At 37.4% G+C, this 26,897-nt stretch overlaps 1 protein-coding gene across 1 annotated transcript in view; it reads left to right on the forward strand.

Moving 5' to 3' along the window:
- Positions 1–25,236, forward strand: part of RBMS3 (RNA binding motif single stranded interacting protein 3) — a gene marked incomplete at its 3' end in the record, with an annotated part of 652,820 nt that extends 627,584 nt beyond the window's left edge. The window contains exons 11-12 of the mRNA XM_080808724.1: positions 17,251–17,361; positions 25,174–25,236. Of these exons, the coding sequence (XP_080664850.1) occupies positions 17,251–17,361; positions 25,174–25,236 (174 nt within the window). The remainder of the gene's footprint in view (positions 1–17,250; positions 17,362–25,173) is intronic.
- Positions 25,237–26,897: the final 1,661 nt, after the last annotated feature.

Raw genomic sequence — 26,897 nt, forward strand, 5'->3', positions numbered from 1 at the left:
CATAATGCTAAAGTCATTGCTTGAGACAGCTGCACCTGCTTTTTTAAGCTCTGTAGATCATCAACTTTTCTGCTGCTACATTCACAAATTTTGTTTCCACATTTTCCACTCAATGATCTCCCTGCTTCTCCCCACTTTCAGAGTGTAAGGATAAAATCATGGACAAATTTGATTGATTTGTTAGGATTTTATTTTATTTATATTTTTTAAAAGATTTTATTTATTTATTTGACAGAGAGATCACAAGTAGGCAGAGAGGTAGGCAGAGGCGGGGGTGGGGGGTGGGGGAAGTAGGCTCCCTGCTGAGCAGAGAACCCATGTGGGGCTTGATCCCAGGACCATGGGATCATGACCTGAGCCAAAGGCAGAGGCTTTAACCCACTGAGCCACCCAGGTGCCTGATTTGTTAGGATTTTAGAGTGTTACTCCCAGAATTCCTCAGAAAGCCTGGGTGTTCCATTATTGACCTATTTTTTTTTTTTTTAACATACCTATGTGAAAAATGCCCACCACCTCTGGAAGTCTGATTCATGAATTAGGTCATGCATGGCAATATTAGGAAGCAACATAAAGGAGATAAAAACATTTTTTTGGACTGTCATTCACCTTTGCTAATAAATTTTGGCATTTGAAAGGGACTTTATTTCTTAGTCCTCTGTCTGAGGAAATTCACTTATATGTGGGCTTTTGCAAATTTTGTGTTGTGAGGAAGTTGACACATATGATTACTGTTCTTCACAATTTAGGGATTAAAAGAATGCCAAATTCATTGCTGTGTTTTGTTGTTTTTTTTTCAAAAAACATGGTAAATAAGAAATAGTTCTTTATCCTTTCTGGAATTCTCTTCTGAAATCCTTGCACATTACCTTCTTGCATACTACCTTTATCCCCAGAGTATTTTAGGAGTTTTATTTATTAATTTGAGAGAGGGAGAGAAGAGAGAGCGCAAGCAAGGGGAGCAGCAGGCAGAGAGAGAAGAAGGATCCCCACTGAGCACAGAGCCCAGTGCGGGGTTTGATCCCAGAACTCTGGGATCATGACCTGAGCTAAAGGTAGGTGCTTAACCAACTGAGCCACCCAGGCTCCCCAACACAAAAATATTTTAGAAGATCATTTTATCCATCTGAGTTTATAGAGTAGTCACACCAAGTAGTATGGGGTGAAGTCATGATTTCTTACATGGCATTCTTGGAATACAGGTTTTATTTTTTTTAAAGATTTTATTTATTTGAGAGAGAAAGAGAGAGTGCAAGCAGGCAGGGGGAGAGGGGCAAGAAGACTCTGTGCTGAGCACAGAGCCCCATGCAGGACTCAATCCCAGGACCCTGAGATCATGACCTGATCCGAAATCAAGAGTCAGATGCTTAACCAGCTGAGCAGCTCAGTTGAATTGGGTGCCCCAATTCTTAATTTTTAACTTTTATAATTGATTTCCTTATTCATAATGTCCCCCAATGAATGTGTATAAAATAAGTGACTTTAAAAATCACAGAAATTATTACACATCAGTGAAATTTCATTGTTTGTAAGGAAGTATGAACTTGGTGCACTGTGTCAAAATCAGTTTTTAAAAGTCAGGCCTGGGGTGCCTGGCTGGTTCAGTCGGAAGAGTATGTGACTCTTGATCTTGGGGTTGAGAGTTTGAGGTCCACGTTGAATGTAGAGATCCCTGCCTCTCTGCCTACTTGTGATCTCTGTCGGATAAATAAATAAAATAAAAAATAAAATAAAATAAAAGCCTTATACCAAGAACAATGGATATTAGTACCTTTTAGGTCTATCCTATGAGGACACCATGGAATTAAAATTCGATTTCTCTTTTCTTTTTAAAATATAACAAAATATCCACTATCGTGAATAGGTAGCCACTGAAAATGTGTGGTTTAGATGTTTGCTATCCTATTGCCATGCAAATATTAAAATCTACCAATGGGATGGTTGTTTCTGGGGTATAGGCAAAACTCTTGGGAGGATGATACGGAATGCCACCAGTAGTTAACAGGCGTGTTGACAACTGGCCTTAATGAAAGAGTTAAGGATAGCAGAAGCTCTCTCCATAACTAGCTGGGATTGGCAACGGAGATGAACACATCTGTAATTACCACCAGCCCTTCTTCAGACATGAGCCATCCATCCCTTGAGACTTAAGGACTTTGGGCCTGTAAAGGGATTTTTTATCCTGATAACTGAAGTAACAACAGAATCATTTTTAGACACAATCTAATGTGTGTCTAATCTTCAGTTCTTCCTCATGTTTCAGAACTATTTCCTTCTTACATTCTGTTCTTCAACCTACTGTTTGATCTCAGGCCTTGCCCTGGGGGCCCCCTGCCTTCCTGTGGCAGCAAAACATCCAGGCTTATTCAATCTAGGTAATGCCTTCACTTATTACAAATCAGGGGCCCCACCTAGGACTCCGGGAGTTGAGTGTTAGCAGTCCGCCAGCCAACATTTTACACTAAATGAAACCAGAAATTGGCGTGGAATCGCCAACGATGTTTACTGCTTTGGGAAATTTTAACGCCTTTGATCACTTTGTCCACATTCTGTTTTTGAAACCCAATATTTATAAAATATATCTCATTCAAGTTATTCAGCTATTGAACTCGAAGGTCTTTCAGGGAAAAACATAATAGGTACTTAGTAAGTACTAGTGCATGGGTGAGTTAATGAATATTCTTTATCTTAAACTCGAAACCCACCAAACATCTCTTAGGAAGTTACGAAGGCTCTCCCATGGCAGACACCTCCTCAATATCGGAGTGATGTAATTCTTCGTACTAAAGTTTCACTTCTTTAGTTTCAAGCAAATGAAGATAGACTTCTTGGTTTCTGTTCCTAAAATATGTTCTAATATCGGGGTATAATTTCACCACAGAGCAGTTCAAGTTAATTGTCTCTGCATTTAAGAAATGTGTTAGAGTCTCTTCACAGCATTTCAAAGAAGTTGGATGAGTTGGCGATGTAAACATTTCCTCGTGGGAACTTCATACAATCCAAAGAAACGAAGTGATTGACAAACACGTACTCCAGCTAATTGAAGTGGTTCTGAGCTAACCAGATGTTTTCAGCGGAATCATGCCCACAGATGCTATTGCTTCATGATTCCTTAATCCCGGGATTACCCCAATTGGCCAGTTTGGTGACATTTGAGTGTTTCAAATAAGCTTGCCTCTCTTTTGTTACATACTTCCTAAAGAACGCTTGTCCGAAACAATTTGCCCTGGAAATGTTTGCAAGGAAGTTATCAGGGTTGTTTGTTTTCCCTGCTTTTGGATGTGGTCTCCGGTGAGGTCAGGAGAATGGAATGAGTGTTGCCACAGATGACACTGGAGCTATTTCCACAGCTGGCTGCAGAGAGTGGGCAGTCCCTTACAGATGAGCTCGCATGTGGAGGTAGATGATATAAAACATCTGTCACAACGGGAATAAGCAAAAACAATGTCCCTTTGAAGATTGCCTTTGAATGATGAAGTGGGGGTTCTGTCTCCACAATGGGAAGGAAGGATGTCGTGGTTGGCAGGCAGATGGCTTCAGGCTTGCTCTTGCGTGAAATAGAGCAAAAAGTATATGTTGAAAACCTCTGACGCTAGTCAAATAGGCTGATTTTGCTGAACATTCATTTCCCCGCCTAATGCACAGATAGTCAATGAGAAAAGGAAGGGAGGGCTAGGAGAAAAGGGTGGGAGGACAAACTAAGAGAAGAAACTGGTTCTGAATATTTTTCTCTTGAGTAACTTTGAATACAATAGGATAATTTCAGCTGGTCACTGAAAGTTCAGGAAAAGCATTTTGCGCCAAGTTTACTTCAATGCATTTGCAGCCCCACATTCTTTTTTACAGAAGTTTTGAAAGCAGACATTAAAGATGGTATATCATTAAGGCCACAGGATGACAAACACTTCAAAATTTGAATACCACTTAGTAGACGTAAAGCCCTCTTTGTTTCCCTTCAAGGAGCAGAAGAAAATAATAAAAATCATCTTAGTGAACTATTTTCAATAGAATGATATTAGTTTCTCACCCCATCTAACTGTAAAAATAAATTTAAAACAGTGAAATTAGCATATATTTTTATCTCCTAAAATTGTTGTCGAAAGAGAAATCGACAATAGATTAATCTGATAGCAAATACATGCTGAATATTGGCAGACAATAAGCATCTAGATCTCCTGTTCTATGACCAAAGGGGGTGCTGTGACCTCTGTTAACCCCCAGACCACACTGCTCTGCTCTAGTGAAGAAATGGCCAGCATTCCTGTGAACCATGGGGTCATGCTACTCGGGTGCCACATGCCCTCTATCCCTGTCTCATTCCAGACTATCTTACAAATCGAAGTCCTTCAAAGGTGCTTCTCATGAGCAAAAGTCACATCTGTATATATCACAGAAAGGGAGTCTGAGAAATATAGGTGTGTTTTTTGTTTTTGTTTTTGTTTTCCCGAATTCTAGGTTGAAATAGCAGGATTCACTTTGTGGGAAGCTAAAAACATGTGCAGAGAGTGTTAAAAAATAGATGTCTACAGGGGTGTCTGAGTGGCTCAGTCATTTAAGCATCTGACTTAGGCTCAGGTCATGATCCCAGGGTCCTGGGATCAAGTCCCACATTGGGCTCCCTGCTCAGCAGAGAGCCTGCTTCTCCCTCTCCCTCTGTCTGCTTCTCTGCCTACTTGTGCTCTCTCTCTATTTCTCTATCAGATGCATAAATAAAATCTTAAAAAAAAAAATGTCTACAGCATGCCATGAGTGAGGGAGGTACAGCCGGGGAAGTCATTGGATTAATCTTAATGAGACATGGTTGAAGCTTTTAACCCAGTCAGTGAGAGCTTGAAAGGAAGGAACAGAGAACGTGGAGACATTTATGATGTAGCAGAGACAAGACTTGACTACTGGTTTGTTATGCATGGTGAGGGACGCAAAGAAAAGGAGGACCTAGAATTTTCTCTATTATTTCAAGACTCAAACAGGAGAAAGAAGATTTCTAGAAAAAGAGAAAATATTCAGAATGGGATATGGTTGTTTTGAGATGTCTGAGATTCTAGATTCAGTGAGCTGTTGGAAATCAGGTTCAGGAATTTAAGAAAAGAGCAAGACAACAAAGAGTGCTTAAAAACTTTAATTTTTAACTAATTCGAGAAACTTTGATTTTAAACTAACCCGCATTTTTTGTCAATTCCATCAGCGCCTGGCAAGTAACAATGTTTTGGGATTTTACTTCCAACTCCTGATTGACACCTTATATTTATGACATATATACAGAATTAACTAAAATATTTAGATGTTGACTACATAAGGCGTATAGCCTCTCTTTTAACACTTGACTGTAATAGCCATTCCAAACTCATTGGTTAAGCAGAAGATATTATTTGGAAAGAATGGAGGTTTCAGTTTGAGGGTTGCCATGAAAATATGTCATAGGAAATGAAAATAATTTTCTTTTTTTTTGTACAAGTGTTTTTATTGATAAAAGGAGAAGCCCTGTGGAGGCTATTGAGGAACTGAATTAAATATTACCGGCTGTTTGTGGTTAGAACAAGGAGGCATATTAATGTTGCTAAGAATATTTGAAGCTACTTGACCCTCAAGTAGAAACTGAAAAAAGGATTTAATGAAATGATTAAGAAACAAACCAAGAGTCTCCTCAGAAGCAGTAGACAATTTACTCTAATGGGCATGACAGAAATAAAAAAAACAGAGCAGAGCTTCTCAAACTTGCCCATGACTGTGACTCACCTGGGGATCTCAGTGAAAAGCTGACTCTGATTCAATGGGGCTGGAGCCAGACCTGAGAGTCTGCATCAAAGTCTCAGATGATTCTGTCGGGTCCCAGATTACGCTTTGAGGAAAAAGGTACTAGAAGGTTTAAGACCAGTATTTTTCAGGTGCTCTTAATTAGCCGGAGTCATCCAGCAGAAAAATCCAAAATTACTAATATGGTATGACTGTTTAGGAGAAGGGGCCATGAAATCTAAGCGGAATGAAAGATGTAACTACGTTTCTGGCACCAATTCTAGAAGAAATGGGACGCCGAGGAATACAAACAAAGCTGTCTTTCACCTCATCTACTGGACAACTTTATGTATATTCGCTAACATCCTGCAGGCCTTAGACTATATCTCGGTTGGATGCTAATATGAGAATTTTTACCGTAGGATATGGCCATTCCAGGAGGACATATATTATCTCAGCACTATGTTAAAAAACCTAGGAGATATACTGGGTGGGAGACACACCAGTGATGATAGTAGTAATAGCAAGTGTACTTTAAAGGGAGTCAATTAGTTTCTTAACAGGGTTGTGACTTTATACCCATGTCCTTAGGTCTGGTTGTGATGCCGGTTCTAACCAGGCAAATTCCTGAAAATGTCTTAAAGGCGAAAACAAATGGCCCAGAAATGTCCTCTGAGGGACCACAAAATAAAGTACATTTTGTAGCAAATTGCAGGACAAGGAATAGCTATTCTCCTAGTAACGGCCAGAATCAAGGTACCTTGTGACATTTTTAGGCAATTTGCACTATAAACAATGGCCATAAGTAGGATAACAGATAGCTTTTCCTCTTGATCACTCCTGTGGTTTGAGAAATGATTTCCCAGGCCCACTTACCAATAGGATCCTACGAGACCTTGAAAATGATTTGTAATCAGCTTTTTTTGGGGGGTGGGGTGGGGTGTTTTTTGGCCTATTTGTCAGTAAGGGAAGATTTTAATGAGAAGCTTTATGACAGCTCACAGTCCTGAGTGCTAGTTAAAGCAAGATAAACATTTTATCAGACTAAAGATCCTGTCCATAAATATTCAGACATCTGCTGGGAACCCTATTTGCTTTATCGTTTGGAAGAACACTGGCCTGGTATACTGCTTCTGATATGCATTTTAAACTCTCTGTATGTTGAAAACCTACTTGGAGGTATACAAAGTAATTAGTGTATAAGTGAATAAAGCTTTTTTTCTCTTATCACGTGACAAGGTCTGACAAAGATCTTGGGCAGATCTATGGCTATTAAAACAGTTTGTGGCACAGGAACGCCCTAATAAAAAAGTTTACCCTGCATTTGTGGCTCTGTGCATTGGCTGTGATACATAAAAGGAACTTTGCAGCATTGAATCAGGTACCTAAAATTATTCCATAGGATGGAAATCATGTAGTGAACTCCAACATTAAAATTCCCTGGGTAGTGTGTGGTTCTTAGAACCTGGGAATTCTCATACTAAAAGACAGGAACATCTAGCTGGCAGTGATCAGACAGGGACACTTTGAAGGAAAGCAGAGTAATTGGATGGATGGATTTTTAAGACCATGCAGCTGTCCAGTCAAGAGAGTACTTCCATTATTTTAACTAAACCCTCTAACCCAGTCTGAGCACGGAGTAGCTGTTACTGTATTTGCATCCCTTCAAAGTCATGGGAGCCCTGGCTGATAAGCAAGCGCCATTCATTCTTTTGGTCATTTGGCACCATTACAACCTGTTTCATGATATACACTGTGCTAGGCTTTGGCACATTAGAAAATTAATAAAGCATCATAAATAGCACAATGAAAAAGAATCCAGAGGAGAAGTATGATCATGATCAAAGCATGTGCCAAATATTGAGAGAAGAAAGGAACCAATGACCCACAACCTGGGTCAGACATAGGAGATGTTCCATAGAATGTAGCACTTGACAAAAGCCTTAGAGTACACCTACTAACCTGCTGTCAGTGCCCAGAACTCCTAGCAGAAACACCAAGGATGAGTAGTTCAGTGTGGTAGGAGGAGATGTTTCATGTGGAGAGTCTTGGTGAATTACACAGGAAATGGAGACTGGAAGCCCTGGGATCTTTACGGAGTGTGTGTAATATGGCTAAAATGTCATCTCGGACCTACCAATATAAGCCTTCATTTGGACTGAGATAATGTGGAAACAGAGCAGCGGGCACATTATCATGCATGTTCATTCCTGATGGCTGTACAGAAGGGTCATTCATGAGAATGTTCCCACTGGTCTGTTTCCACATTATCTCCTCCACAAGGAGGAATGGAAAATATTTTGGTTTCATCACTGACTTGTCCATTTACCCTTTCATGCGTCTTACCCATTAACTTACAACAGCTATTGCCTTAAAGATACCAATGTCTTAAACATGTGACATTTCTAACATGAAATAATATTTTTCAAGATGCTAACTCAGGTATGAAAATGTGATGTAGGTTGTACTTTGGTAGAAAACGTAGTTTAACATGATTTCCCCTGTAGACCCTGTGGAACAAAAAGTAAGGAAAATTACTTCTGCTCATCTTTAAAGGGATATGCATGTGTTTTTGGTTATCATTGTTAAAATAGGAAGAAGGTTAAGAGTTGTTCTCTGTATCTCTAATACAATTTTCTATTATGTAATTTATTGGGTGAGTAGATACTGGGGAGTTTCTTATATCTTAAAAAGTAACAAAGATGGTGACATACATTATGATTAACTCATTCATTTGTAAATATGATAACTTCGTGTTTTTTAATCTTTTTGTTTGTTTGTTTCTCAAATCTCTTATTTATTTATTTATTTATTTATTTATCTATTTTGAGAGAGACAGAGAGGATATGTGGGAGGGGCAGAGAGAGAGAGTTTTAAGCAGACTCTGCTGAGCACAGAGCCCAATGTGGGGCTCGATCTCACAACCCTGAAATCACCACTTGAGCTGAAACCAAGAGTTAGCCACTTAACCAACTGTGTCACCCAGGTACCCTTCTCAAATCTCTTTAAACTGATTTTGGAAGGCATATACCCCAGAAGGCCCTGTATAGTGAAGACAAAAGACTTAGGTTGTGCCATTTGTTTTTCCACAGAGATAGTGTGATTCTGTCATATCATCTATTCCACATCACACGGAATTGTGTGGCACACATGTTTGTGTGTGGTAGACGCCCCGTAGCTGAGAGCCCCCTATTGTTCGCGTAACTGGAAGGGAAGGTTGATGAATGTCAATTCAACTTTGCTGCTGAAACCATAAGAAATTCACTGAAGAAGCCCTGGGATCCTTCAATGCACTCTTAATGTTTGCATTGGCTCAGCAACTGTGCTCTCTTTAAGTCGGCATCTGAAAGAAAAAGAATTTGATAACCCATCTGCATTATGAAATTCCTTTTATAATTTTAACCAGGTATAAATCTTCAATAATTAAAGAACTAGTTGTTCTATTTCACATTCAGCCAACAAAACCACTTGACATGGGGGCCCAAAGTCTTCAAATTTTCAACTTTCTCTCAATAATGTAGCATATTTAAAAGCCATCTTGCTCTATTAGAATTCCAAAGAAGCTTGTTGAAAACATCAAAAGTCACTACTTAACAAATTCTTTAGTTTTAAGCACAAAACTCTAAAGGATTCAATAAAGCGTTGTTGAGAATTCTAATTATCTATATACCTGCTTTGGTAAGAAATACTTCAGTGTGACATATTTATATTCTCATTCGGAATGACACTATTGTATAAATAGGTACTTAACCAATAATTGAAACCACTATTCACAGTTGAATAGGCATGGTATATAATTAGGATTCTTTTAAGGAGACTCAATTGTTAAAACTAATTTGGTTTTTGGTGTCTTTTAATACTACATATTTTTAAAAAAACACTTCCAATTAAGGGTAACTGACTCAAAAAGCAACACAAAATTAAGAATATTTAAGAGTACCAGGAAAAAAAAATACCCTCTATTTTTACAACTAACAGACATTCTCCCATTAGGGAAACTGTGTACACAACTCTTTTAAATTGACCATAGACCAATGTCAAATACCCTACTTCCAAACATCATACCCTAAGTCCATAGCTACACATTTTTAGGTAGCAGTCCAAATAATATGCCAGTTGAACTGAATCTGTCTAATGTAGAGAAGAGAAATTCAGCTCTTGTTAGCCATATTCCCAAAGTAAATAACAACATAAATTTGAACTCAAAAATAATCATGCAGCCATTGAAAGTCACGTAATAGTCTTGCCTCCTTCTATTGGTAATTTATAAGATTCAGGCAATTGACTTAAAGATATCTTAAAGATATCTGATCTTTAAGAAATAGGTTTATTTTAATTTTTTTAATTAACATACAATGTATTATTAGTCCCAGGGGTACAGGTCTGTGAATCGCCAGGTTTACACACTTCACAGCACTCATCATAGCATATACCTTCCCCAGTGTCCATAACCCAACCACCCTCTCCCTACCCCCCAACCCCCAGCAACCCTCAGTTTGTTTCATGATATTAAGAGTCTCTTATGGTTTGTCTCCCTCCCGATCCCATCTTGTTTCATTTATTCCTTTCCTACCCCCCAAACCCCCCATGTTGCCTCTCAACTTCCTCTATCAGGGAGATCATATGATAATTGTCTTTCTCTGATTGACTTAAGGAAATAGGTTTATATCATGAAAAAAGTCTTAGCATAAAATCTAAAATCTGCTGTTACTTATAGAAAGCAGAGTATGGATGAATACTCTGTCATTTTCTAATTATTATAGTTTTAAAACTTCTCATTTTGTATAAATGGCATTTATTTATAGACACACATACATACCAGGGTTTCTGAACATCAACACTAATGATGTTTTTGTCTGAATAATTCTTTGCTGTGGGGAGCTGTCCTTTGTGTTGTAGGAGGTTCTGTAAGGTCAATGACCTCTTTACCCACTAAGTATCAGTAGCACCCCTTCCCCAAGGTGACAGCCAAAACTATCTCTGGACATTACCAAATGTCCCTTCCAGACAATGCAAAGTTGCCCTTGGTTGAGAACCACTGACATATTCCCATATGCAAATACTTTTTATTTTAATAAGTACCATAAATATGCTATGGTGGCATTAGTAAAAACTTCTACTTCAGGTGAATTTCATATCTCATCTTTAAGGATATGGTGGTCGATGACATTAACACATGCACATATCTGTGAGGCAAGACATGATTTTAAAACTGAGCCACCCCGTAATACATTATATGGGGCGCCTGGGTGGCTCAGTGGGTTAAAACCTCTGCCTTCGGCTTAGGTCATGATCCCAGGGTTCTGGGATCAAGCCCCATATCGGGCTCTCTACTCAGCAGGGAGCCTGCTTCCCTCTCTCTCTCTCTTTCTGCCTGCCTCTCTGCCTACTTGTGATTTCTGTCAAATAAATAAATAAAATCTTTTAAAAAAAAACACAACTGAGCCACCCCACCTGCACCCCAATGTTTATAGCAGCAATGCCCACATTAGCCAAACTATGGAAAGAGCCCAGATGTCCATCAACAGATGAATGGATAAAGAAGATGTGGTATATATACACAATGGAATATTATGCAGCCACCAAAAAATGAAATCTTGCCGTTTGCAATGATATGGATGAGGGTATTATGCTAAGTAAATAAGTCAATCAGAGAAAGACAATTATCATGTGATTTCACTCATATGTGGATTTTAAGAAACAAAACAGAGGATCATAGGGGGAAGGAAGGAAAAATAAAACAAATCGGAGAAGGAGACAACCCATTAAAGACTCTTAATCATAGAAAATAAGCTGACAGTTGCTGGAGGGAAGAGAGGTGGGGGGGATGGAATAACTGGGTGATGGACATTAAAGAGGGCACGTGATGTAATGAGCATTGGGTGTTATATAAGACTGACGAATCACTGAACTCTACCTTTGAAACTAATAATACACTATATGTTAATTAATTAAATTTAAATTTTTTAAAAATATCATTTCCACAAGGGGAAAAGAATTTAAAAAAACACAACTGAGCCACCCCTTGTGAGAACAAGTTTTCTCAGAATCTTCGGATTGTTCCATTTTGACTAGAAATCTCGAGGTAGGTTTCTAAGTACCTTTGGATTTAGAGTTTGGCTCTTTTTTCATTCTTCTAACCAGTATTTATGAAGCATGTATTATATGCCTTATACTATAGAGAGCATGAAGATAGTGATGAACCAGCAGACAGGCTGTAGGCCCTTTAGTATTAACAATCTAAATAAAAAAAAATAATAGTAAATGTTGCCATTTAAAAAATTTTTTTAAATGTTAGCCATTTTTAATTCAATTGAATAATTAGTGGTGCTGATGTCTAAAATAAATTCATAAGAACTGTTTTGAGTACCTCCTATATGCAATTCCTATTTATAGGATTTACAAATGGTATGCCAACATGACCCTTGCCCTCATGAATGGAAAATCTTGAAAGAGAATTATTGTGAAAAGGAAGGGATTCAATGCTAAAATGGGGCCCTGGGGCAGTGTGGCTTTCTGGCTTAACCATGGTTATTCATCATCCTTCCCTTCCTCCAATGTTTGTCAGAGGTTATCTGCAAATGCTTTCACAGTTGAAGTCTTATCTACCAGCTTTGCCATAGCTTTCTGGGTTTCAAACATAGTTGTTTCAAAAGCCAGACTGCCCCCTCTAAGTTGGTTGAAAATTTATCAAGACAGTTGAGGATTAATGAGTGTATTGAAGGTTGAAGACCTCTTTAGTTCCCTTTTGTTCTATCCCCATGGCAGCCTTTCTTAAACCATGCAAAGCAGCTGCCTTCAAAGAAAAAAGAAAAAAAAAAAGAAAGAAAGAAAGAAAAAGAGAAACAACAATAAAAAACACGCCAACATCAACAAATGAAAAAAACTAGACATCTCTACAAATACTACAGGAATGTTACACACTAACATTGTAGGACACTGCGTTTGAGTAGCACTTCCCCAAGTTAAACAAAACACCTTTATGTCATTTTCATTACGAAATCATTGTTGCTATGGGAAAATCATTGACACTAAGTAGCTTCCTTGTGAGCTCCTATCATTCTCTGCACCCTGCTTGAGATGTGCTAAAAATAGTCTGGTGTACACAAACTCAATGAGACATTTATTCTAGAAATATTAAAAACTAACAGAGAAGCAGAAAACATACAGATGAGAATGAAGATAAATGATCTTAAACCGTGGGGTTTTTTTTTGTTTTTTTTTTTTTTTAAGTCATGTTGAATGATTACTATGAAAAAGTCCTGGAGTTTTGTGTAAGTCACTGCAGGAAAAGAGTATAGTAGGGACAACAAACATTTTCACCTGAGGCGTCTAGACATGAGAAAAGGAAAAAAGAGAGTGATATTTCTTTTTTTTTTTTCACTTACATTATCCAAATAATTTCCTTTCCTTTTAGATTCTTGTGATTTCAAATTTAGGGCTTACTAGGGTTCCAAATATGAGAGATTCTCAAATATGATAGAGCATAAGCCACACTGGTCAAATGGAAGCATGGCAGGTCATCAGCCTTAGGCCTGAATTATTCAGATAATCACCCCATTTCAGCTCATCAAAAATGCAGGCTTGACCTTTTTGCATTTTTAAACAAGATAAAATGTGATTATTGCTCTAATCATGCTGTATCACCTGGTTTAAGACAAATAATTGAAACACAGTATAAATAAAATAAAACCGAGTGTTTGTATCTAAGACACTGTATCTGTGACACTGGACTATACAACAGCAGTTTATAGGCAAGAGCACCCCTCTCATACTTCAGGGGACACCAGAATCACCTGCAGAGCTTGTGGAAACACAGATGATATCAAGACCCAAAGCTCAGGGATGCTAATTCTAATTCTTGGTCTGCCATCACTGCTGGTCGGCAGGTGGTACTTAAGGAAACACTGGTCTAGAACACACACACTCACAGGAATATTCATACAGGCAGTTCTTCTCATGGTAGTCCAACTCCTGGCTTTCATACAGGTTTTCAGCCCACGATGCATGCTCTTAATAGTAGAGAACTTCAACATGTTTTCCCTGAATTTGCCAACGATCCTGTAGTTGGGAAATTAAAATACTGATAAACTCTCCAAGACTTAAAATTTCTTTAAAATACTGGCAGGAGGTTAACAACATAGACGCTTTTATGGCCTCAGTTCAGATATGTTTACATCAATGATCTTTGCAAACTTTGTCCAAATTACTGTTGAAATTGTTTATTTCAGAACTAGGGCGACCAGATCTGCCCCACATCTCTTGAGTGTGAACAGCTTTGTTTTTGCAGAGGCAGTGGCTAAAATAGACCAGACATTCCCATCAGCTGTTTGGTCATTGTGCTTCTCAGTGGAATTATAGCATGTTACAGTATTTTTCTCTGCAGCTTAAACATTGAACAAACCCAGACGTCCGGAGATGCTAAAATGAAAAATCTGTTTCCTCTTGCTTTGCCATTTGCCAAGTGAACTCTGTCAGACAGTACATTCTATACATTTGGAGTAAATGAAATTACCCTTAATGTGTTGGCAACATCTGTCACAAAACACTCTTCAATCTATGGCTTAAATGCATTGGATAGGAATGGATGTGACAGTATATTTAATTAGGCACAGTTATGCTTGGGGGCACTAGTTTTGCCTTAAGAACCACAGGTTTTTTCTTTTCCTTTTTTGTTCTTTTTTCTTTCTTTTCTCTCTTCCTCCGTGTTTTTCATTTTGTTTTGTTTTTAAATAACGTCGTACACAACACGGAGAAGACTCTGTATGTAATCTTTGATGAGCAAAGTGGCTGACAAACACCAGTCTTTGTTGTTGATAACCTGCACTTCAAACTCCGTAAGTTGTCCCCCATCAAGTATCATCAAGAAGTTGTGCCTCTCTGGGGGGTTCCTTTCTACAACTTCCATTTACTCACTAATTGTACATTTCTTTCATCCCTTGAAACTATTAAGGAGTTTATGTTCTTAATAATTTGTGGGAATTCTTTCTTCATTGAACATGAAGAGGAAGAGACAGTGGCTCTGTCCTCCCCCAAGAATCTTCATTTTATTTTTCATTTATTTGCAGTAAGTGGCCTGTTGAACAGAAAGGAATATTTCCGTTCATTGTTTTCCACTCTATGCCTACTGCTGCTATTTGCAATTCCAAATTATGACAACCCTCTTCCTACTCTTCCCTTTGATTGTCAGTTTCTGGTTTATCCACAGAAGCAACGCTCCTTCTGTGTCATCTGTAATCAAATGAGTCTCCAAACACTTTCTGAGAAAGGATTCTGTAAAAAGACCAAACAATCCTTCCTAAATTAATTCCAAATGCAGGCATTCAATCCTTCTATTCTTATCATGCATGGATTTTGATTCATCTGTCATAGGCTCACATATCTCATTTGCATATTGCCTTCCAAACAAAGACTAAAGTCTACCTCTTGCACCACTGGAGAATGAGATCACCTCTAGGGCACTAACAAGAAAGGTTTTTCTACCAAACAGAATTTGGTCTTTATCTCTGAATTATGATGAGCAATCCTTTGTGTAGCTAGAGCAGGTTGATTACAATCTGGGGGTTTCCAGGATTGTGGCAGTTTAGCTGTTGGAATCTCTAGGGGCGATATTCTAAGAAGGTAGTCTAAGTTTCAAGTTCAAAAACAGTATTGAAGTTTTGCACCTGCCAAAGATTAGAATGTTGTGAAAGTGCCACTTCTTGGTTAAAAGAAAAAAAAAAAATGCTTCAGGACTTCCATCTTAACTCTGAGATTTTTCTAGAATTTATCCCTAAGTGCTTTAAGAAGGACCCAGTATTTTTTAAAGTGTTCACTGTTGGTATGGCACAACGAACACTGGAAATAAAGCACAGAAGCTGGGTTTTTTTTTTTGCTTTTCTTAAGGAAAAAGTTAATGTGGTTTTGTTTAACGAAATTCAGGCAGCCGGAAGAGAAAGTAATGTGTCTCTGAATTATAATTAGTAAAAGCTTATCTTATCATGTCTCTGATTCAAGAAGTCTACTGATGAATGACAATTCATGGATGCATCAAGAAATTAAAACAACACAAATGAACATTTATGTATATTTATAAGCTACAGATCTTTAAAATAACATATATATATTTTTCTGATCGAGTCTAGCAAACCTCAAATATCCTTGCAAACAATGTTGGCTCTGAAAATCAAGCATTTCCAAATATTTGGCTCAATTTCTATTCTCCCTCCATATTAATGAGGAGGAGCCCACAAGGAAGGATGAATGAGAGCCTGATCTTTTTTAAACAGATACAGTCAGGAAGTCAGAATTGGATGATACCAGGAGGAATTGATCATCCTGAGCAAAACGTTCTAAGAAACATTTGCTTATGGTTGGTTTGTGTGCTGACATCCTGCCGTCTACATAAATCTCTCCTAGTTTTATGTCTTCAAAATGCTCACTTACATGGGAAGAAAAGTCAAACAGTGAGAAAAGTGTTTACAGAAAAAAAAATAGCATTCAAATACATCATCATTTTATTATCAGTGTGTATTTAAATGAGTTGTGATATCATGGGCTTCTACATGTATGATCATCTTTATAATAAAGCATTGAAATTTCAATAATCTCAAAGATGCTGTCCAACCTTAGCTTTTCAATTAAGAAAAAATTGTTCCATTCTCTCAGCTAGTCAACTAAGGCAGAGTAAGTAGGAGAGGGGGAAAAGGAAGCGTTTGCCCTTTGCTTCACTAGCTATGTGAAACTATGTATATGAACAGAAATTTTTTTAAAATATCTGTTATTTCTTGCATTCCCAACAGTTATAATAAATCAAAGAGCATATTCTAGAAGTAGGCTTTTCTTAACATCCGATGAAAAACTTGACTTTTTTTGGTAATATTTTAGCAGTGTTGCATTTGACCGTTTAACAGAGTTCAGTATTCTATCTTTTTCAAAAGCACAGATAGAAAGAAAGTAGGTCAAAAGATTAGGAGGAAAAAACATGGAAAATACTAAGTCTGATTTTTATATCATTTGTACTAGCTTTTAATCTGTCCTTCAAAAGATCCAGTTGAGAAACTCATCTGGACCAGCATTATTACTCTGGTGGTAGATTGTATTGAGATCATCAATAATTATCCATATAAATCATGGATAAAAGCATAAGCCAAAAAATTCTTAGTCAATATTGAAAAAACTAGATAATTTCCATAGTGTTAGTGTTTTTCAGTTAGAGAAGTTTGTATTTAGAACAATGACAGAGGATATGTATGATATCTCGGAATACATTCTATATTGAATATTGACATTATAAATGATAAGCATTTTAGACACATCATAGATAAATCACATCAAAGGAAAAGGAAGTCATTAGTGCTATCTATTTAGATAATAACAAAATGGCATGGGTGGATGTAAAAAATCATACATGGTTGAACTTAGCCTTTTCATTAAAAAGTAAACACATTTGACATTAAGGTAGTTGACTGTGTTTATTGTTTTTAAAAGTTTCCTCCCTTGTGGAACCTGTTTTCAGATGGACATTGTGTGTGCTTGTAGGGTGCTGTGATTACGCCGACAATGGACCATCCTATGTCAATGCAGCCAGCAAACATGATGGGCCCCCTGACGCAACAGATGAATCATCTTTCACTGGGCACAACAGGAACGGTGAGTTGAAGAATCGGTTTTGCTTTGTTTTCTTGGACTTCTTCGATAAGATGCAATGCAGCTTTTACTGGTATTATTAGCAAAACTGGCCCTGTGCTGTTGACTGAAACACGTTTCTGGGTTCCAGTGTGCCTCGTGCATACACATTCAGTATTGGGGCACATTTACTCCCATTGACCAGGCTGAAGTTTCCACTGTGTTGCATTTAAATTTGAGTCACTTCTTGTTCAAAGGACACAGTACACCAGGTATAATATCCATTTATGGAAAGATGTCTTTATGCACACACCTGCAAATCTAGAACTTGTAACATAATACATCTGAGCCTGGTTTCCTTTTCCCACATGCTTACCTACTCCACCTAATATATCATTCCCGGGTCATTCATAAGTCAGGGGCCAACCTTGACTATGACTAATACATAGAGCTTGTTATTTACTTTCAATGTTTAAATCAATAAAAAGTAATTGAGAACCTGACATAATCCAGTTCTTTTCATCTTTGTTTTGAATAGGTAGACAGGTGATGTTGAAAAAAAGGAAAGGAATCTAGTGTACTTGATGTTTTTTGATAGGTTGGGATATTTTTGATGAGCCATTATTTTCCTTAGGGAACAAAAGTGTATAAAAATGCTTATTACAGCATTGATTTATATCAACAATTTGGCATCATTAACACAATTTTGTTTTATTTTAAAAAATCTATTCAAAGACAATTCCCCAAATGGTTAAGAGGCAAATGTCTAATACAACCTGGAATACTACAATTTTGTTCATTATCAGTATAGATCAAACATCAGAATCAAAGCCAATCTTTCATGTGACACTATGGTTGTAGGTTTTATTCTTTACAAATATTAGTGCAGATGATTTTGTCATTTTTAAAGATGTAGTCATTTTTTTAAAAAATAATTTTTCTGAGTGAGATAGCTTAATTATAGAAAGAGCACTGCTAGGAGTTGGGAGTACTAAACTCAAATCTTGATTGAGCACTGTTCTTTCGCTCTGCCTTTGGGAAAATAATCTCTTCCAGTCTGTCTCCCTCTCTATCTGGTTGAGTAGTGAGCCGTGATGCTATATGGGGGCTCTTTCACTATCCACCTCTATGACTTTAAGCCTGTATGTCTCATAGTTGCCACTTCTGTGATTCTTCACAGGTAGTCTGACATCATCTCTAAATATCTATGTACACTGTGGACACTAACTCTATATCAGAAATTTTACCTTAAAGCAATGGCTTGCTTGCCACATAAATGTATCGACTCATGGGCTTTTTGGAATATAAGAAGTTTCTGACATGTCCACTGAAGCCACAAAAGTCTGCCCTAAATAGGAAGAAAATCCATATGCCTGATGGAAAGAGTCTCATTGTTTCAATAAAGAGATTTAGTTATATTAACACAAAGTACCTACCTGAAGACCTCAGTCACTGAACTTATAAAAAGCAGTTGATGATACCTTACCTGTCTGAAAGCAGGGGCTGGATCCAATAATTTTTTAGGTCTCTGACCTAGACTTTCAAGTCATTTCTAAGACTATATTTAACTCTACACTGTGGTACAGTTAATTTTCATCAGGGAGATAGTTTTTAGGAATGTGTATGGAAAGGTGGCTTTATGTATGCACCTGCAGATCTAGATCTAGTAACATAATACACCTGAGCCTGGTTTTCTTTTCCCAGATGCTTACCCATTTCAGCTAATATGTCATTCCCAGGTCATTCACGAGTCAGGGGCCAACCTTGACGACAACTAATAAACCCTGGAAATACATCATCAAATTTGGTCTGTATTTACTCATGTCACAAACATAGTCATGTAATTTACATAAACACTGAGTCACTTCGCTCATTTACTAACAAAGCAAGTCCCAAGTTCATTGGGAGGAACTGAAGTTTCTCATGTCCACGCTGTTGATTTCCCTTCATATCAGTCTTTCTCTCCTTAAAAGATGATAAATTCTGAACAAGCGAAGTAATTCAATCTTACTGTGTTGAACGGCAATCTAGAATCCAAGAGAAGGATGACTTATAATACAAACGTCTAGAAAATCTAGAAAGTCTAGAAAGAAACACTTTACAAATCCTACTTAGTTGAATCAAAAACAAAACCAGCTGACTTGCTGAAATTCAGATTTGCCAACTAGAAAAAAATACAAGAGCTAAGTTAATTAAGAATATGACTGAATCCTTTAGAGAATTGAAAAATAAGCTAAAATATATAGAACAGTTTCAGAATTACAATAGTGGCCAATTCAATAATATATATTATGATTAGTATTTGAGCATTTTCAACAAGAACACATTTATATGAGATCATAATTTTTGCCCAGCTAATAATAGCCAAATTACTAAAAAATGATAAATACTCCTTCCCTTTCTTACAGAGTTTTAAGCAGGTGGCTCATTTTTAACACCAAATTTCTTCTAATTTTTTTTCATTCTTTTCCTGCTTGACATTTATATTGAATAATGCTTAGGCACATCATAAGCTTTGTGTAAATTGATGTTTTACCAAGGGTTAAAATTCCATAAGGTTCTGGAAAGCCAGAGAGAGAACACTATTACTTTGTTGATGTTTAACAGTGTCCAGAATACAGCTATACTTTTTTCTCAAACTGTCACTCTTACACTTTGATATGCCATCATAGAGTCCTTTTATCTGAATTTTTGATTGGCATGTGTAGTGGCTATTGTGCAATTAAAATGGATTATTTTAATCAAATTTCTCCACCTTACTGAATCTTTTCCATTGCTTTATCTATTGCTGGGAAGGTGGCTTGGTATCGTAGAAAGAACAGTGGGCATTAGAATTAAACTTGAGTTCAAAGCCAGGCTCTGCCCCTTACTAGCTATGGTGTGTTAGACAGGTTACTTAACTCTCTGAACTTTGATTTCCTCTTTTACCAAGGAGGAAAATAATATGTACATCCCAGTGGTGGTGTGTTAAATGGAATGATATACATAACATACCTAAAACCATGTGTGACACCCACTAGATGTTTATCAAATGAGCTGCCTTTATCCCTCTACCTCAAGTGGCTTCATAATGTGGCCATTATGTTCATTAATGTGGCCATTCAGTCCGGGTCACCAGTAGGGATATAGAACATTATCAAGGCCATAGTATAAGTCTCCAGCCCACTCTGTTTCATTGGGCATAAATTATTTTTCTCAAGTTTCTACTTCCTTTGCTTCTAACTTTTTCAGGATGGTAAACCCAAAAGTCCAGAGAAGCCAGCTAAGTCACATTAATGAATAAAGCTGATGGAGGTCAAGCAAGACAGCCTGGAAACATGTCAAATTTAGTCTAGATTTATCATGTCACAAACATAGTCATGTAAAATAAATACACATGATATTGGAGATTATATCTTAAATGAGAGATATTTTCATGCAATAATAGTAACAGCTCTCAGTGTTGGATGAATCAATCATAGGGAGAAGGGGTACCTTGGCAGCCTTGTCTAAGGAAGGCAGCCCCGACTCAACTCCAGACAGCTATTGCTATATGGTCATACTGACTCAAGGTGGCCTCACCTTCCCATTTTTTTTAAACTAAGCTAAATATTTGCACTTTAACAGGCAATCTCCCTGTATTTGATTATCAGTCCCAGTTTGTCCTAAGTGCTCTCAGTTTGTGACTCCTGCCCAAGGTTTTCCTGGTTCTCCTCTGATGTCTCTGGCCATTGCTTCTTCTTTGCTTCTATAGGCTGCTAAGCCAAGGTTTCATTTTTAACTTCTCATTCATACATGATTTCCTTAAGCAACCTCATCCACTTTCATGGTTTTGAACTCTGCCTTCTATGCTGAAGACCCCTAAATCTGAGTCCTCAGTGCTAACCTCATCTTAGACTTGTTTAAAATCACTTAACCAACAACTTGCTAAATAGCTCCATGTAAATCTCCTTCCGACATCTTAAAGTCAGTACAACCCAAACTAACCTCATGAGTTTCCCCGAACTTCCTTTCCACTGACCCTCTTCCTCTTCTGTGTTTCTGCTCCTTATTTCTTCTCCAGCTAATCCCATGACCATTTGCCCAAGCAGTCCAATGCTACACTTAGGACTCAATCTCGACTCTTTCCTTTTCCCTCACAGCCAGATGCAACTATTCAAGATCCACCAGTTCTGTCCATAGACGTTTGTCAACTACATCCCTTCCTCCACATTTCTAGAGTCTCTACCCTGGGCCTCATTTGATTAATTATAATAGTCTCCTAATTGCCCTTAGCTTGCTCCAATCCATTTTCTACCATGTTGCCACAGCCAGTCAATCTAAAATTATCTGACCATGTGTCTTTCTTACCTGTAACTTCTCAGAGGCTTTCAGATGTCTAGCTCACAGAAACTCTGCAAGACAAGGTGTGAGCAATGACAACTCTAGACTAACACGGGAAACTTGATGCCAGAAACAGGTCCCAAAGACAGGGCAGAGAGAGATCCAGTGAATAATCCAAAATAGGCAGGGATCAGGGTTGATGTCCCTGATGTCCCACTTTTCTTTCTGAGATCCCTGGGATCAAGAAGTATATTAAGCCAAAGCCTCTTTTTTTATCGTCATAAAATTAGATATATTTGAGCCCCCATAATTCCAAATTTTGAAATGGGTACCCTGTAGTTTGACTAACCTTTGTTTACTATTTACAAACTCAAATGTTTATTGTTGAATTCTTTGCCCATTTTTAAGTTGGGCAGAATCTGCAGTCTTTAGGAGAAATGAATTGTATGCAAGCAGTATAACTTTTATCCCAGGACTCTGCTGACCTTGAAGAATTTTCTAACTTTACTGCTTTTATTTATTTATTTTTTTGTCATAGGATTCCCTCTGTAGAACAAAAGCACCGTTATCCATAATTTCTTATCACTCCATTGTAAGCTTTAGCAGAAACCACTGGGGATGTCACTGTGTTATGAGAACCTCCAAACTGCATGACAGTCTTGTTTGACAAGTTTCTTATCTCCTTTTCATTTGTTCAGTTGGTGGTCACCAGTGGCTTACAATGTCACCAGAATCTGTTCAAAGAAATAAAAAGTTTTTGTTCTGCACGCTCCTTATCTGCAGTTCTGTTTGTGCTCTCCAGTCCACTGGTGATTTGTGACATCACTGGAGTCCCATGGTGTAACCATAGCCACGCACAAAGATAATCTTCTAATTGTAGTCCATTTGTTCACCATGGTTCTCTACATTTTTCAGTCACACTGTTCCATTTTTAATGCTATAAAATTCTGACGGTGTCAGGTGAAAATCCTGAACTGTTCATTTTGCCTGGAGATTTTCTTTCCTCAAGTATTAGCTATGAATATGAGTATTAAGATTGACAGTGATAAAAAAAAAAGCAACATAACATGTTAAGTGGACTCAGGATTAGGAACTAGTATTACAAATTCATAACTGGTAATGAGTATACTTTCAGGAAAATGTATCAATTAATTAAAAATAGTCAAATACAAGAAATAAAATATAGATAAAGGGAAATAGTTCTTAAAATTTATTTAGTCTTAGTGTAAGATAATGAACTTTGATGGTAGTCTTATAAACAATAAGTAGGCATTAAGTGAGAGCCTAGTATTAGGAAAGTTTATCTGCAAATATCAAGCTTTTGCTGTTTAAGAAATGGATTCTGAATTGAAATATGTTACAGCAGAGTACAAAAGCCCCAATAGATAAAATACCAAAGCACATGAACAGATAGGTAATAAAGGAGGAGCAGGATGCCAAAACACATATTAAAAAAAGTAATTAAGGAAACAGTAATTTAATCAAATACTTACATGGACATATACACATAACCCATCAAATGAAGTTATCAAAATAAAACACATCGCTGATGAAGGTGTGAAGAAATAAACATTCTCAATCACTGACAGTGGGATGATAGAAATCTAAATTTGTAAAAATGTCAGTTGAATAGCACGTCAAGACACTTCAAAACAGCTCTGCCAGTTCACCAGACAGAGTTTTGAGAAGCTATTCCATAGAGATATTCTAAATAACAGAAGAGCCTTTAGACCTTAGAAATATCCAGTCCTGTGTTCTTTATAATGGCTAATAAAGAAGAATGATTAAATAAATTATAATCCATTCATAAACCAGAATGTGAGGCAGCATGAAGTTATGAGTTTAAAATAGGAAAAAGATTATTTATTATATTAAATCAAAAGAGCAGGATATAAATTTGCACATGTGGAAATATAGTATCAACTATGAAAAAAAATTATGCAATAAGGCTGTAAAAAATACAAAATAAGTGTGGTTATTTCCAGATGATGAGATTGGCGATAATTTTTATTTTCATCATTACTCTTTTCTACATTGTCCAAGTATTCAACAATGAGCATGATTTACTTCTGTGATTTATTTTTAAATGTTATAAATATATTCTTGGGAAATGACTAGTGACAGGGCATAAAATCAACTTTTTTTTGATTTGTAGCAATAATATGTGATTGAAGTTTTTTTTTTTTTTTAAGGTACTAGGAAATACTATTGCTATTAATAAAATATTTGAAATTCCTTTAAAAATGATTCTACTTATTCTCGATTTGGGATTACAATGAACTCTCATTCACATACCTGTTTTGAGACACAAAATAACTCATGCCCAAGGTTTATTTGCATTTGAATCTTTGATGCATGTTGGGTTTTGCTGGTCAAAGTGCCTTGCAATGTCCAAGTCTTAATCTGTCTTCTCACATGCCATTTGCTCATGAGAGAGGGATTAACATCATCATTTTAGGGCTAGAAGATTAAACGGAGACATTTGTGATAGTCCAAATTCAGTTATCAAGGAGGTGGGAAAATGAAGTTTGAGGTTTTTGTTTTTAAAATGGAATGAATAATGGTCATGTGTCTAGAATAAGGGTCACAGAAAATCATCTATTTAATCATATTTTGGCAGTTTATTTGAATGTGAGTACTCTCTGGTCCCTTTTACACAGTTTGCCCCTCTAAGGGAAGTTAGGGCTAGATGAGAACTTTCCATTTTTAGAAGGGGGGCCTTGGGCCATAGGCCATGTTCCACTTTCCTTTTTAAGATCCTTGACTAAAGGAATTGGATTAAGCCAAAGTTTCATCTTTTTAAAAAAGCAGATATATTTGGTTTCACATAACCTGAAATGTGGAAATGGATGTCACATAGTTTAAATTAACCTTTCTCTACTATTTGCCCCTCCCAAGGCTATGACACTTTGAGAAAAGACAGCAATCATCTGTGGAATAGATTCTGTTCGGTTTCTCTCTGCTCTCACCATTTTCGCCCACAAAGCTTCTTGGCCTTGCCCAACAGCCCCTGGGATCAGAGCCAGGGCTGAGTGATTACTAACGAAATTCTGATTTCAGAAATGTATCAGTCTCCATAGAGTGTGGGAATATGCACATTTTTTATGTATCTCTTTTAAAATTTTAGTTCTTTCTTTTGTTCTCCAGAATTTCGTTTCACATTGTGCTCTGGGCCCCTTCCAGATGGGCTGCCTTTTAGAACATGTGCATCAACCAGAGAGGGTAAAAATTTCACAGCGATTCTCCCAGGAGGGGCCAAAATGATGACAGAGTGAGGAAGATGACAGAATCCTAGGATAGAATGTACTGCCCTAGCAGGTCACACGGGGGCCTCACAACATATACCCTGTGGCAGTACTGGGGACCATTGTATCCACTGTCAACTAGGGGTCATAGTGCCTTGAGCATTTGAAGGCAGCGGTTTTAGGCAACCATATGACATACCGTGGGCACTTCCACGTTTTAGAGCTAAGATTCTATTTTATTTTCTTTTGTACTTCATTGCATTCTTTCTCATGCTCTTTTCATTCAAAGATTCAGTCCCAAGACAGGATTATGATACTCCACCAGCTGTTGTGTCAGGTAGGAAAATTCTAATTCCTTTAAGATTTGATTGGAGGGGAGAGATGGAGGTTGCCTTGTTTTCTCCAAAACTCTTTAAAGCAGTGATTCTCAATAGGGCTGGGTACAGGAATTTGAATTTCAGTTCTGGGACTGAAAGTGGGATAGCATATGTGGTTCAAAAAAGTTTATCTTTAATATTCCAATCCAGTTTTGCATATGGAACATGAGTATGTCGCTCTTGAAACAAAAGTGAAAGCTCAAAGATATTTGGTTTGTGAAGAATACACAGAAAATAGAGTCTATGTTCTGTGTATTAGTGATTCTCAGTGTGAGGATTCATCAGAATTTCTGGGAAGTGGGAGAAGGATATTTATGTTTATCAAAAGAGGGCACAGATTAATAAAAACTAGTTTGAGAAGCACTGCTTTAGAGACCAGAATTCTTCTGAAATCAGAAAGTCATTCCATTTTGCTTGCGCAACACCCAGCGTAGTGTCCGACACATAGTAGGTTCTTGATATAATTGTTTGTTGAATGAATTGAAAGTTCAAATTTGTTCTATAAATGGTATTTTGGATATTGGAAGAGAAGCTGCCAGTGTTCCATTTGTACAACAAAGTGGCAGAGATTGATTTGAGAATGCATTAGCATCTTGAGGATTTTAATTAGCAACATTTAAATTGTTTCGTAAAATTCAGTGGTGCACTTTGTAAGGGGTATATGTATATGAAGAGGTTGGTTTTTATTTGGAATGGCACAGATCCTCTGCGCTTTCACCTTAATTTCGAATTTTGATTTCTTGCAAAGAGGAAAATGGGCACGATTTTTCATTCTTGTTGACTTTTTTAACTAAATAAAATACTGGCAGCCTGAGGAGCTTTGAACTCTTTGATCCTTTGATGTGTTAGATGATGAGGACATAAAACCTAAACCAAGAAGGGCATTGGTGTGACAGAGCAAGAGACGAAGGCCAGAAATAGAATGAAAGAGCCCAAGGGGCAGTAAAGTCTGGCAACTGAACGGTGGTTTTCAAGCAGAGAACACTGTGTTCTTGACCACCTGGTTTGCCTGACCCAGCATCTGAAGAGTAACCCGTTTCTCATGTCTTGTGGACTTGTTTAATTATGCTCATGGCTGAATACGCATCTTAAAAGTTCAGTTGAGAAACAATCAGTTAGCTTTCAGCTGTGAAGTCACTTTAGCCCTCTTGAAAACTCTATAAATTGTCATTAATTAAAATATCACTGATCTTTCCCAAAGTGTATTACCGGTCATAGCTTAACATGCCTATTTCATTTAGGATATGTGATGCTTGGGAAGGGAAGATACTTCATTCAATGCATACAGCCTTGACTTTTTTAAATATGTGGCTTTCACTCTTGATAATTCACCAATATTAATCATAGTGGAAGATAAAAACTGGACCTTGCCTTCAACTAAGTTGTACGATTTCACTTTCAAGAACCAAATTAACAAAAACAACAACAACAAGGAAACATCAAAAACATTTGCTAGATAACAGTCATAGGTAGGGCTCTTACAAAAATCAATTGAGGCAGGACATCTGGCTGCTTGGAGCTCTCACCTAGTTCCATAGACAGACAGGTACCCCTGAAAGTTCTTCAGCAGAGAAATTATTTGGTCAAAGTAGCGCTTGGAGAAACTTAACCCAGCAATTTTGGGTGTGCTTAAGGA

This window comes from Martes martes, assembly GCF_963455335.1.
Source record: "Martes martes genome assembly, chromosome: 1".
NCBI lineage: Eukaryota > Metazoa > Chordata > Mammalia > Carnivora > Mustelidae > Martes > Martes martes.